This window comes from Aulonocara stuartgranti, assembly GCF_965226115.1.
Source record: "Aulonocara stuartgranti genome assembly, chromosome: 15".
Taxonomy (NCBI): Eukaryota; Metazoa; Chordata; class Actinopteri; order Cichliformes; family Cichlidae; genus Aulonocara; species Aulonocara stuartgranti.
In genome coordinates, this window is record NC_138951.1 from 12016082 (window position 1) to 12031023 (window position 14942).

The 14942-nt window shown below is 38.2% G+C and overlaps 1 protein-coding gene across 1 annotated transcript in view; it reads left to right on the plus strand.

The window, feature by feature from the left end:
• akap12b (A kinase (PRKA) anchor protein 12b) overlaps positions 1 to 14942 on the plus strand; it is a 53489-nt gene that overhangs the window by 25483 nt on the left and 13064 nt on the right. The window contains exon 2 of the mRNA XM_082506596.1: positions 4918 to 4993. Within this exon, the coding sequence (XP_082362722.1) occupies positions 4918 to 4993 (76 nt within the window). The remainder of the gene's footprint in view (positions 1 to 4917; positions 4994 to 14942) is intronic.

The window sequence follows — 14942 nt, forward strand, 5'->3', positions numbered from 1 at the left end:
CACCAAATTTGGGCAAGAAAAGAATAGAAAACGGTTGCCTGACTTCAGTCACAAAGCTTAAATGATCTCAAACTGCTTTCTTCAGCATGAGAGTGAGTTCACTGTACTCAAATGACCTCCACAGTCACCAGATCTCTACTTTGGTTTCTGATATGTTAGACATCATGCCCATCTGCCAGTGCAGGTCAATTCAAATAAACTGCAGCTTTTTTTTGCAAGTGTAAATGGTGACTCAGCAGGTTTGGTAAGTGCTACAAAAAAGTGCTTAATGCATGTGTAATCCCTCAAGTGGAAGAGGCTGAAGAAAAGGAAGGGGAAGATGAAATCACTCTGTGAGTGCTAGGCTGCTTGGGATAAATGAACATGAGACAGGAACATGTTAGAAGTGGTGAAAGGGGCTGTAAGAGAGGAAGGTGTTTACTACTACTCGCTCTCTCTGACTCTGTGCTACCCTACCGCATGAATACTACAAGTAAACATATGCATTCATGTGTGCTGTGTCTTATCTTGCTGTTTTGTCAGTTTATGCGGTCTCATTCTAGACAGCAAAAATAATCAAATCTATTCATAGACAGAAATGTGACTTCTCAAATGTTTTTCATTGGGCTAAATTAAATCTGATCATATTACACAGGAGACAAGACAAGAGAAAACAACAGCATGGAAAAAAACAAGAGGAGATTACTTTTTCCATGCTGTTGTTTTCATAAGCAGACATTTCGTTATGTGGCCATTCCTTGTGCACTTTTTTTCCCGAGCAGGAAGTCTGTCTTTAGATCTTTGTGGCACACCATGCTGACCAGACAGACATCAAAAAATGCACAACTGGCAGTGAAACGGTGACTGATTGCGTCCAAACACTCGAAAAGAAATTCAGAGTTACTCAGGCGTCACACCACTTTTCAGTGTTTGGGCCGGTTCACTTTCAGTTCAATGCAATAATAAAATGCAAGAAAAATTCCTTTAATACCAAGAAAATTTTCAATCTTCAAGAATGTATATATGACATAATATGACATTACTGAATGTCTATCCTTACCTGGTCACATGCTGATGCACATAGATAGTATTGCCTTTCATATGACATTAAAAACCTTGACAAAAAGAAACCCTATCCTTGCTTAGCATCATTGTTGGGTAAGATTTAAAAAAGGCATAAACAGCAAAATTGAGACTAATTTGATGCAAAATAAACCTAAGATATCATCTGTTTGCTCATGTGGTTCAGGTCAGAGATTTGTAAAGTAGATGAAATTCCAATCTAAAGACAACCCAAGTTTAAAATTGATTGTTAAGTGTCGCTGCGGTTTCTATAGGAATTTGCATTTGTTTTCTCTATAAAGTATGACATTAAATCTACATGTTCCCAAATTTTACATGCCCATCCATTCATGTGTATATATACCCAACCAGAGAAAAATTTCAATATTTGAATATTTTAGATATTATATCAAATGCAAACTTTTTTAATTGAATTTTCTTAAATATTTTGCTGAACTACAGTATAAACCTCATCTTGAAGCCAGCTCTGGTGGTAATAATAAGCCTATTTATTAGCAAATTATTGGAAAAATTCAGTTCAGATGCTTATTGTGTAAATTACAATTTTTTATCCTCATCAATTCCACTGAGACTTCCCTTTTAAAGGTCTGTGACGATCTTTTAATGGTATCAGGTTGGCCTTTGACCATACTATGTCACTTAATAGGCTTAAGGGCTGGTATCTCTGGCTCGGCATTAAACAGCTTTTCCACATATTTATCTGGCAGGAATTTATTTGTTAGCCTGAGTTCTCCTCTAACACTATTTTTCTAAACTGTGGGGTCTTGACTGTTCTCACTTTTTATTACTTTGATAATAAGTTTGTGGATATATGTCTGTGAAAAACACTTTATGAATCAACTTTACTTTCTTATTTTTAGTTAAGGATAGACAGCATTAGCAGTTTTTGGTAAAAACTGAACTGAACCGTTTGTGATTAGAAATAAAAACAAAAGAGAAACGTGATAATAAAAAGACATCCAGACATTAATTGCAAGGTTAATCCTGTGTGATGACCAGAAACGCTGCACCCACAACCACCACCCTCATTGCATTTCAAAATTATGAGATGCAAATTCTTTCCAAATATGCATAAATTCTTAGGGATACTTTCCCTTGCCCACCATGTTCGGGTAAGGGACGTGAACATTTGGAGAAGGTGGAGTCAGGTGTTAGTGGACCTGTGGAATTTTGGTGAAGGGGACAAGGAATCCTGGGAATGTCGCAGGGTTGGAGGAGAGTTGATGGCTCACGTGCTAAATGTGATCACAGGTCCTGATGGCTTGAAAAGGACAAAAATGACAGCCCCACCCTCCCCTGCATGCAAGCATTTGACTGAGTGAAGATTTCATTTTACATGAATGGGGTATAAATGCTCTTTTTACCCTGTTTTGCGAGCGAACCTTAGACACAGATCTAGACGGTGGGATCCTACAGACATTGTTGCTCAGAAACTCCAGGAACTTTTGAGAGCTGTGTTTGAAAGCTCATGCACTGGTTGTAGTTAGGGTTTTAATCGGTGAAAGATGTCAAAATTAAAGGAAAAAATGATGTCTTGCAGCAAATTGCAGCTTGCATGATGCACATATTGTGAAACAGGCCTCACAGTTCCAAAAACAACTCACATTTGTTGGCTTTGAGTCATTTATTTCTCTTTTCAATAGATCAGACCAGCCTTTGAATCAGATAAGGATTAGAAATTTTCTTTCTTCTAGTATAGAAAATTGAGAAGTCAAACAAGCGGTTGGCAAATTTTCACTCGAGTATCACATTCCTGGATGGATGAACGTTTTAGTACGAGTGAAAGAAGAATCAAATTTTTCATGACTTCACGATGAGGTACTGAACTTTGCTATACGAGCTGGGCGATGATTAAAACTTAGACTGCATTGTGCTTTTCAAGTAAACATGTTTTCAGATGACTGATTTCACAGCTCATTATAAGCCAATACAAACAAGTAAGATATTTGACCAATTCAACAAAGTTCAGTGTACTGAAATGTTCATGGTTGCAGTATTGACAGAGTTCAGAGGCAATTATGAGACTTTTGTACATCTAGATCTTCTGTATAATGAAGCCATATGTCATAAGTTGGTGTTCTTGCTAACAGAAAAGAAAAAATAAGATTAGTACTTTAAAAGATCACAGATCAAATAAAACCATAAATATAAACCATGTCAGCCAAGGATCTATTGGCTAATCTTTAACATTGCAGGAAATTTCTCTGATCAAACTTCAGCTTCATTATTTCAAATCTAAAAGAATTAATTAAATCTAAAAGAATTAATCTGTTAATCTGTTTTTCCTGTCTTGTTGTCCTCATCCTTTCCATTTGTCCTTGTACACCAAGTGGTTACACCACCATGTCGGTCATCCCTCCAGGTGATGATTGAGTCTCCCTGCACTCTCCTAATCTGGTCCCATTTTCTTTTAGTTCATCCCTCTGACCTGTCCCAAGCAGATTGTTTCCTTCGTGGTGTCATTTTTCAGGGCTTTCCTAGAGAAATCGGGAATAGAGCCCGACTTGTCCATTAGTTATATTAGCACCTCAGTGGGGAGGCTCTGGTTCCTTTTCCCCAGGCTGTGAAGGACAAAAGCTTGGGCCTGCCTGCAATTGTCCACCTGTCAGTCAGAGTTGGTGGCAGCCAGAAAAACTGTCAATGCTCAGATCCTCAGATAAGAGTCCTGTGAACCCGGCTGTGTGTTGTTAACTCTGTTAACACACTCGTCCATGTTACAAAAAACAAGTAAGAAAAGCCACTTTAAAAAAAAAACCAACCCAGTAAATTATTGCTGTGATTTTGGTGTATTTTCTCTTTTTCTGAGTACTAAAAAATTACTGTAGCTATTTTCAAGATTTGGTCACTGTTTGCTTTGTAAAATAATTACTTCAGTGTGGTGAATTTGATGTTAATTTAATTTAATGAGAGGCTATTGAGCAAAGAGGCCATTAGGTTAGTTGACTCAAACCCAAATTTTACATCATTACTATCCGATTTTTAATGAATCACTAAGAATAAAAAAAAGGAGCATGTAATCATAGTTTTTGCTTTTTTTTGTTAACTTAAAAAATTTGGCTCAGTAGCATCAACAAACTCTGGTTTGTTCAATTCACCAGCAAAACTAGCTTGGTATTTAATATTTCTAAATTGGCTTGAGGTTTTTTCTTGCACAAAGACAGGAAACAAATGAAAACAGTTTGCTGGGTCAAATTACAGCTCCAACACTCTCATACCAACACCTGGAAAGCTCTTGGAATAACATTTTGAATATTGTTTGCTTAATCTATAAACAAACTGTTACAGTCTGTGGTTTTATAGGGAGTTTAACTAATGTTGTGGGTGGTCAGACAGCCTGCTGCCAAGGAATACTTCCAGCAAGCAATTTCTATTGCTAAGCCAGTTGTTGTTTTACATTTCTTCCCATTTACAGATTAAACAAACACTATAACGCTTGATAATTAGAAAGCTTTCGAGGTTTTGGTGGTGTGTCTTTGAGCTTCTCCTCATGCCCAATTATTCCCAGTCTCTATGCTAAGCTACAGAAAGCTAAACGAGTCTCTTGCTGCCCTAGCTTCACAGTGACCACAGACAAAACATAAGCAACATTAAAGAATCTGTAAAGTTTCTTTAAGTTAAGTTTGATTGTGTTACTTGTTGAGTAAATGCTTCCCCTTCTTCCAGTTTTTATGTTAGCTTGTGCTAAGCTAAGCTGCTATATCCGATGCTAGCTTTATGCTTAGCAAACGGAAAACAGATATCTTAAAGTTGGGAAATATATGTGTATCCACATAACTTTCCCTTTAAAGAGAATTAACAGCAGTATGCTATATGTGTGAAATGTATTTATTTGTTTTTCTTTGCTGTTCTTTTCAGTCTTTGCAGAAGAATGGACAAATCTCCAGCATGACTAGCCTGAACGGACACTCGGAGGACAACACGCTAGCAGAAGGTGTGTATGCGTGTGTGTTTCTGTATTGCTTGGAGTGTTTATTTACTCTGTGTGTGACTTTGGGAGCTGTTTCTTTGGTGAATGTGGTTAAGCGGTGACCATGTGTGTGGGTGTTTGTGTCTGGGGTTTTGTCCTATGTCTTAAGCAGCAGCAGAAGGTAAGCTTGTTTGTGTGAGGTCTGCTTTCAGTGTGTGTGCGTGAAGAATTCTTGTGTGCAAATGTCTTCATGGCTTTGCATGATCTAGTTGATACTAACCTAATCCCTTTGTCAACACACAAGGGACAGTTACATGAGCTTTTCTCACTGGAGCCGCACACACTCGCTCTTACATGCCCACATACCAAGATACTCCTTTACTCTCTTTTTTCATCTTTAGCTTAGCAGTTTACTGGATTCGAACTGAACTTGCATTCGCTTCTTTTGTGAATATACATATATCTCTTGAAAAATGGCAGAAATCTAACTATTTTGTTCAATAAAATTAAGAGTAACATTTATTTCCCAAAAGAAAATATAAAAATATTGATTGGTAGAAAATTCTTTATACAGAAGTAAGCCTCATTTGTTATTTTCTGACAAATGAGACCTACTAAAGAGAAATGGTTTATTTTGAAAGATATTCTAAGGAAATTGTAAATCAGTTATCTTTTAAAAGCATTAAACAGTAATAAACTGTGTAAATTAGTTTTAACATGTGCATCAACCTGCTCTGTTCATCTCCTGCAGCGCCTGTCCATCACCAAAGCTGTGTTTGTTTATTTTTAATGCTATCTCTATCGTGTCCCGCTCAGTCTGGGATGGCTGCAAGGGCACGTACGCCCTCCTTAAATATTTATCAGGCCATGACCCAGGGCCCAGCACAAAGCAACCTGTGCACTTCATAATATGTTATGGCCCAGGGGAAGGAGTAACCCTACACTACTTAAAACACAGAGATATGTCACATACTACTCTGTCAAATAACTTATTTAATAAGGTATTTAATGAAGCAAATCTGTCCATCCATAGAGTAACCCAATACTCTTCTCAGTGCCGAAGTACAGATTGTATGAGTTGATGTGGCATGTAGACTTGAGCGAGTAATTCTGTTGGGAAAGTAGTTGCTTCTGTGGCCCTGTACTCTAATTTAATCACTATTTGGAAATTTATAGAGCAGAAAAGAGGGTATTCAGATGTTTACCTTATTGGATGTACTTGGGTCGTATGCACAAATAGAAACTGGTGATTAGTTAATTTATTTGTAGAAAACCAAATAATTTAATTTAGGTTAAAATAATTAAATTTTTTAAACACAAGTGACTCGTTTGTTTCTGAAGACCTGATTTTCTAACCCTCGATCTTAGACTTTTGGCTGTAGTCAGTTTAAAATCATCTGTGATAAATGAGGGGTGTCTCTAACAATATACCCTGATTTTTCTTCTTTTTCAAGATTTTTTTTTATTAATTAAGTCTTTAAACTAGCGATTAAGACCATGACCATCAGGAAGGTACATACTGAAGGTCGCAGATCAAGTGAAAAACTTGGTAATTTTATCCTTAACCTCTTTAAATTTGGGCTTTTTTAAAGCCAGAGGAGTCACTTTGTGCTGGCCGTTACACAAATTTGCTTTAAAGCACTGCCTTCACCCAGGCTTAAGATCCGTGGTCCACCCTGCTAATTGTTCCAAATTGGAAAGTTAAAAATTTACATGGAGATTCACTTGAACCCAATGCATATATATAATATTTCTTAAAAAAAAGAAATCAAATTTGTCTTTTGTTTGACTTTGACAAAAAAAAACAATGTCTTATTTGACCCCATTCCACCTGATGTTCTCAGTAAGCCGGACCTAAACAAAAAAGACAAAAAACTGAAAACATCAGAGGTTCTGAAGAACTTTCAAGGCTACAGATTAGAAGAGTACAGGGGAGTGAAAGGAAGAGAGTTACACAATACACAGAGAGAGAAGATAGAGGAGCAAAAGGTATGGAAGAATTTCACATCCCAGCAGCGCTCTTCCTCTTGCGCAGCCTGATAAAGGCAGCAATGCATTATGGGAGACAGGAAGAGAAACAGAATCTTTCCGATAACAGCAAAAAACAACAAAAGACTGGATGTAGATCAAAAGACCCGACACACATGCAAACCCACAACCATAATCTCTCTCTATCAGGTAAAACAGAGTGTTTATAGTTAGGAGGCCAGCCCAGGCATGAAACTCCCCAAACACATAACACACAAGCCAGTAGTGTAGTGGCCTCGTTGAAGATGCCTCCTAATATGATAAAAATCCATATGTAGGTGATCAAGAAGCAAAACATATATGTTGGATATATGTTTAGAAATGATATGTTTAGCATATATGTCAAACTCAATTTCCAGTACCTTTGTCAGCAGTCAACACGCATGAACCAGCCACTAACTAAAGTAGTATATAAATAAATAGCATATAAATAACTGAATTCAACCTAGTACCAATTTACTCAAAACTTAGCACAGTATTTGTGAAAGAGCAAATGTGTGGTCTAGTGTAGATTTTATAGGGCCATTATATTTTTATCAAAATGTGATAGGAAATTCTCTACATTTCTATTTGAAAATCTTTCCTTAACCTCCTAAGACCCAAACTCCTCCGTGGCATTCGTTTTTAATTGCTCTTTGATATTTGGGCTGACTGGGACCTGATGAATGTAAAAACAAAGAATTACCCGATTCTTTTTTTTTTTTTTACCAAAATTTTGTTTCTGAGAAAAATAAGAGCCACATATGAGGATATTGGTCTAAAATTCCAATAGCACAGTGGCAGTATAACATCCTCGTAAGTGGATATCAGGCCCTTGTAGAGCAAAATTTCGTATTTTGGTCTAAACAACCCAAAATGTGATGTCCACATATGTGGACGCCAGGTCCTAGGAGGTTAAGGCTGCCAGAGGCTTTGAAATTAAGGGTTTTATGACACTATCCCAGGTAGACAGAGAGGAGTTCAATAAATATTGCATGTTTGTAAAGTTCTGAAGAGGCACTCTGAATTTTTGGAGGCAGGAAGATTAAAAATAGGTAAAGAGAGGAAACAACATAAATGATGCAGCTACCGATTACGTAACCCAGTGCAAGGCCTCGACCCTACAAAACTAGCTCCAAATGCATCAACATCACTTCATTTTTTTGTCTCCCCTATCGCTTTTTGTGTACACTTTTTAATTATATTAGCAACAGGATAGATTTTTATGTGCTCTGTTTTCCATTTAGATGTGCATAAAAGCCTGCATGTGTGATTCAGGGGTGTGGATGAGTTAGGGGTGTAATGGGAGCCTAAAGAATGACATGAAAGCTGAGGTAATTCACTGGCCAGAGCATTGAGAGACCCTCCCAGATGGCTCACAGACTCAAAAAAAAAGAGGACAGATTAAGTTTTGTGGAAGCCTTCAGAAGGAAGATACTGCTGACTGTGTGAGTGTGTGAATGCGTTCGGACATGCCTGTTTATCTGCAGTGCGACCGGACATCATTCGCTGGTCAAATCATCCGTGTTTGTTTGTTACATTCCACCCACGGGACTGGTGGGTGCGGTTCACCAAACTGAAGTCAATTTAAAGAACGCATTCATTAAAGTGTGTGTGCGTATCAGTTTTAGATACTTTAAGAAATGTAACTGGATTTAAAGCTTTCTGTCATTCACTTCAGAAATGCTGCTTCAGAAATTATGTTGAAATGTGTTTATAATCATTAGGCTGAGTCACTTCTGGGTTTATAGGTTGTTTAGAAAGACATCACTCTGAGCTTAAGCCATTTGCTTGTTCTGACGTCTTATAGACTAAACAATAAAAGTAGTGGACATGCTAATAAATACCGACAGCTCCTCGTCAGAGCTTAGTGATTGTCGCACAAGGAAAAGTAAAGTAAGCAAAGGTTTTTCAAGTGCTGCTGGTCCCTGCTAGTTCCCTTGTGTCTTCCTGTACTTCGTTTTTATTACTTTTTTGGTTGCAGGTGTAAACTTTAACATTGTGTTGCAGTCTGGTAGGCATGTGTGTGATCGTGTTTAATGTGAAGCCATGATTTCATCCCAGGATGGGCTTGCTCGGGCTTGGCTCCGGGGAATAAATGACTGCGTTGCCAAAATGTTCATCATGCCTGTGGAAGGGACCTCTCCCTCCACTTAAGCTCTGTCTGATCTCTGCCAGTAAAGCTTCGAGTTCCTAACACAATCCAGCCGCTGGATTTCTCCTCTTGGATTCCTGCCCCATATTACTTTTACATTCCAACTGACAATACTCATTACAGTCGACAGTTGTGGTTCAGATGTTTTGTGCATCTTTTTCTACTGCCTTTACAGTACTGGAAGGAATACGTGCGCTCTTGATTTGTACTGTGAGTGCGAGGAGGCTGCAATCCATTAACTTGCCTTGAGATGTCAAAAGGATTTCTCCAGCTACAAATAAAGGAAGATGTCCCACAGGAAAGTGTTAGAGTTTTATACCGGAGTGCTTGAAAGCCCCTCGGTCCCCCAAGATCCATCGTTGTGCAGTTATGACTGCAATTATGTCCATTTGTGCTGCATGTTTTATTTAGTCTTTAGGTATGAAGTGGGTGCTTCAGGGTAGGAGATAATAAGAGAACCCTATTAGAAAGCTGTCAGCTGCTGATCAGGCAGGAGGCTTTTCCCCTCCTAGTCAAGCATAGCTTGCAGCTCATAGGGGTAACAAAATGTTTAATGTTGCAGCTGTTTAATTCTTGCTCAGTTTTAAAAAGTCCACATGATCAGCAATAGAGGAACAGACAGCAATACCCCGCTGAGCACCAATCTACCGATGTTTGTTGGATTTTGGGTGGGTACGTTCAGAATTCAATTCAAAGCTCTGATTTCCTATACCTGCTTTCAGTCATGTCAGCAGCAGGCCTTATTATTGATTCCTAGACTAAAACCTTCATCTTATGACCTTTGAGATGTGAGCAGCTGAATACTCGCCACTTTAAGTTGACATTTCTGTGACATTTTTCTGTGTTCCTGTTTTTGCTTTGTTTTGTTTCTCTCTAACATCCTTAAGCCTGTAAGATAAAGCAGGATTTTCTTGATTTTCATTCCCTTCTTGCCAGGTCACATCACCATGGTAGCTTATGCTGTAAACCTAACCTGGTCTGGAGTTGATTATATTCTAGATTAGAGATTAGCCACCTACTGCCTAATCAGTTCTCTGGAAAATATCATCACCATTGCTGGAAGATCCCGCGGACTCCTGTGTGCAAATTAAAGGAGTGTCTAAAGTTCTTCGGTAATAAATAATGTCTGTGTTTCCCTGTTCATGAGGAAGAAATATAAATTCTTAAATGTAACATTATTTTTCCCCCAATGGCTCCCACCAACAATTCTAATGTTCTATAAGCACAAATATCTGATTCGAAAACTCAGCACCTATTTGAATTCTGCTGGCTTTGTTTGATAACAGCATCAAGGTACCTTTATCAATGCTTAAAAAGCATTGATAAACATGACAAATATGTTTTATTTTAAATTTTCACTGTGTTTACATTTCTACAGCTTATTGCAAAAGTCACACAAAGAGGAAATTTATTATTTATCATTACTTTTGGCTGTTTAAAAAATGATGGTGTAATATGCAGCTGACAGCTGCACACTTTTAACTCTTAAAATTCCTGATCATTTATTAAAATTCATGCAAGAAAACAATCGTAATCGTGTTGTTTTCAAAATCCACCATATTCAAAAACTAGAGCTTTTGAGCCAAACCACAGCATATGAAATGACTAAATTAGGTTGTCAGCTCAGCAGCTTTTAAGTAATAGTCCTCAGTGCACCGGACCTAACAGTTCAGTAATAATTAGATATTTATGGTAGGCTCCCATCAGAGCTTTCAGACCCCCACAGGACCTGCTCGTCTCCATGGGCACTCCTCTCTCATCTTCTCCGGCATCAGGGAACCTAATCTCCCTCTCCCTCCCTAACCTTCTTCTGAAAATGGGCCCAAAATATGTTTGACCCCTCCTCCCCTCCTTCTTTAATGAAATTATCGAGACTCTTCCTAAGCAGTATGTATCCATAAATTATCATTAGTCATTTGTACCTTAAAATTGAGAACAAAATGCTTCTTAAAAAGGTACCAGGAATTAGCCAGTGAGACGAGGTTTTTCACGTGTTTTGGCAGACATTTAGCATAACCGTCTTGGTGCAGGATACCTGATACTTGTACAACTGAGACTACCAGCAGTTGTATCAACAAAAGTCACAAATAATCCAAATTGTTGTGGAATTATTTCCCTCTGTGAGCCGTCTCAAGAAAACTTTGATTTGAACGATCAGTTGAAAGTAAATGTAGGGTTCGGATCAGCATTTTTATACATCAGTCACAGGTAAATGAATATTTGCCAAAAGCTAATGTTAAACAGACACTGGAGTAAGAAAGGAGGATGAGCAACGAGAAAGATCATAAAGGAACCTGAACATGTGAGCCACCTTTGGGTTGAGCAACATTTAGTAATCAGCATTGTGCTTTTTTTGTGGGGGGGTTGGTACACAGCTTTTATCTGGAGTTAGTTTCAATGCACACATTCATTTGAAATGCAGATTAAAGTGAAGCAAAACACACATGAAAGCCTGCATTCTTGTTAAACTGGCAGCTGACGTAAAGGAACACCATTCATCTCCATTCATTTGTAAATGTTGACAGGTTTCAACCTCTAGGAGGAGATCTTAAGATCTCCACTTCTCCGTTTATACATTCCAGTCTGTACTGCAAGACAAGATGATGCATAACAACAACTGGAATGCCAAATTGCTGGGCCAGATATTTCAGGAATGCAGAGGAAAGTGTAGATCAGATGGCAGCTGTTGGCTAAACATACTACTTTGTGAGAACTGTCTCTCCTCGCCCAGATTTATAACCCCCTTTTTGTCTTTATAAAACTTAAGAAAGACCAGCAGTACAGGAAGTGAGCTTAATTGTCTCAAATGTGATATTAGCCAGTTGCGTGCAAGTCAATATTCAATTTAGTGGAGCCAGAAGCTTCTCCCTGATTACTGAAAGCTGTAAACATGACTGTCCCATTGTTTTACAGCAAAACTAAACAAAAACATGGGAGGCATCACAGTCACGGTGTACGCTTCATCACACGACATCACGTAATGTACGGTCTCAGTAAGAAAACGGAAAGCTTGCTGGACAGAATGTGCAGAGGACAGAATGACTGTAACTCGAGGAAATGGGAAGAGGAAACTGTGATGTCAAGAAGTGACTATTTCCTGTCCAACATTCTTATCCATCCCTCTGGCCCACACACAAACTGGGGAAGGGGTGGGATGGGGTTTAAAGTGGATAGAAGAGACTGAGGCGAAACTAGTGGGGTAGGATTAAAGGGGATTGCGGTGTGGATTTGGGGAATAAACTACAGTCTGAAAAGGAGAAAGAAGAATTAAAAAATGTGGAAGGCAGGAAAGTCACTGAATGAAAAAATCTCTCAGATCTTGAGGGCAGTTTCACACACTTGTTGGCCTCGTTTCCCTTTCCTCCAATTATTTCAATATCACCCAATCCAGCCCTTGGAGGAGTATGAGGCACTTTCTTCTGTGCTATCTAATGATGTCACTCACTTATTTACAGTCACCAAAAAGCCCCTCCACCCAGCACCCTAAACCCCCACCCGCCCAACCACTCAGAACCCCTCCTCAAACATTCCTGAACTCCAGCACGTTTTCCGATTTATCGAGATATGCGAGGCATGTACTGCACAGCATAACGTAACAACACAACTGGTCTTTGTTTGTAGTAAAAAATAGAAGTTTTAATTAAAGGAAAAGACACTTGTTGTTTCACCCAACATTAAAGCTATACAACATTTGCATTTCATGAAATATTCAACCCTAACACAGCATATAAACACTGCACCATTTAAATACAGTGCTGTGAAAAAGTAACTGTTCCTCTGACTCTATTGTAAAATCAAAAGTTAACTATGATTGACCACATTTTCTTAAAAAAAAAAAGTGAAGCAGAGTAAAAGATATCAAAAAGTAACAATTTAAAGAAACTCAGGAAACAAAAAGTCAGTCTGGAAAGGGATACAAAGTTATTTCTAAGGCTTTGAGACTCGAGTGAACCACAGTGAGAGCCATTAACCACAAATGGAGAAAAGTCGTAACAGCGGTGAACCTTCTCAGGAGTGGCCAGCCTAGGAAAATCACTCCTAGAGCGCATCAACAACATCTAAAGAACCGCAGCCTTCACTTGCCTCAGTTAAAGTCAGAGTTCATGATTCAACAGTAAGAAAGAGACTGGGCGAAAATAGCATTCATGGGAGAGATCCAAGGAGAAAACCACTGCTGACCAAAGAGAGCACAAAGACTCGTCGCACATTTACCCCACAAAAAAACACCTTGAAGATCCCTCAACAGTTTTAGGAAAGTATTCTGTGGACTGACGAGACAAAAGTTGGAAGGTTTTAGTCACGTTACATGTTAGAGTAAAACTAACACAGCATTTGATAAAAGAACGTCACACGAAGACTCAAATACGGTGGTGGTAGTGTGATGGTCTGTGGCTGCTTTGTTGCTTTACAACCTGGATGACTTGCTGTAATTGATCCAACCACGAATTCTTCTCTCAACTGGAAAATGTCCAGCTATACGTTTATGTTCTAAAGCTCAAGCAGTTACTTTTTCAGACAGAGGCAGGTAGGATTTAATAAATTCAATCAGAAATTAAAAACTCAGGTTACCTTTGTCTAATATTAAACATTTATTGAATGATCTAAAACATGTAATTGATCTTTTTATACTCCTTTTTATACTTTCCTTTCAAGTTCAAATAAGCAATGTAAAACAATCAGATCCGGGCTTCCCAAATGTAAATACTTTATGGTTTTCTTTGTATGAAAAAACAAACAAAATAATCAAATTCTGTGTATTTGAAGGATTTCTGGCTCCAAACTTGCAGATTTCTTGCTGTTTGTAATTATTGGCCAACGGCAGCTCAGCTGGATTCAAAATTGTAATTACTTTGTGCTCTTAAGTTTATATTAAGGCAAACATAATAGTGCAAATATGTAGTACATTTGAATTGCAGTAGTATCAAGTCAGGCCAGGCCAGCATATTTTGTAGACATCTTTGGCAGCAGGACAAATTTAGAGTTGATTGTTCTCTGCTCTGTTTTTAATAATGGTCATTTTAAAGGGGATAGGGATCTTTCCTTTATTGTCTTCAGTGTTTCCCATACAGTGTAGTCTAAATACAATACGTCTCAGCATGTATGGAAGTCCAGGAATGTGATTGATGTGGATGAGTCACATGAAGGAAGCTGGCAGGGAAAAGGAAGACGTGGTTTGACCTACTGGAGGCACTCTATCTAAATTCCCTTCGGTCTGACTCAGTGTTCACTCAGCACAGTATCCTGTCAAAGCGGTCACTTTGTACGGGACGGATAGTGAAATAACTCTTTAATGAGTCAGTAACCGAATAACTTGGATGATTCAAATAAAGAAAGACTCACTGGTGTGTCTGAATGAAATTCTTTTTAGGTGATCAGCATCAGAATAATTAATCTGTAATGACAAGATTTTCTCACTCTAAACCTGTTATTGCACAGATGGATTAAAGTTATATTCTTAGTTAGAGTTAAAATAAGTCTCTATATTACTATAACCAGATCATGGATATAGCATTCATCAGCAAAAATCTGAAGGTTTAATCCATAACGTGATAATAGTGTAATGCTTTATAACTCTATTTAAGTAAATAAAAGAGAATCAAATGACTAAAGTAAAACTGAGAAATTCTGGAAACCATCTCCTCATATTGAGCTTGATGACAGGTACTTTCCAGCCTTCTTGTGACTGTATTGTTTCTTATTAGGTGTTGGGGAACTTTGGAGGCAAATTTCCAAAATAAATGTTTTCTCATTCTTGCTTGGTAATAGATTTGATGGTTCAGAAAGCTGCAATAGTTGGTGCAAAGGTTCTGA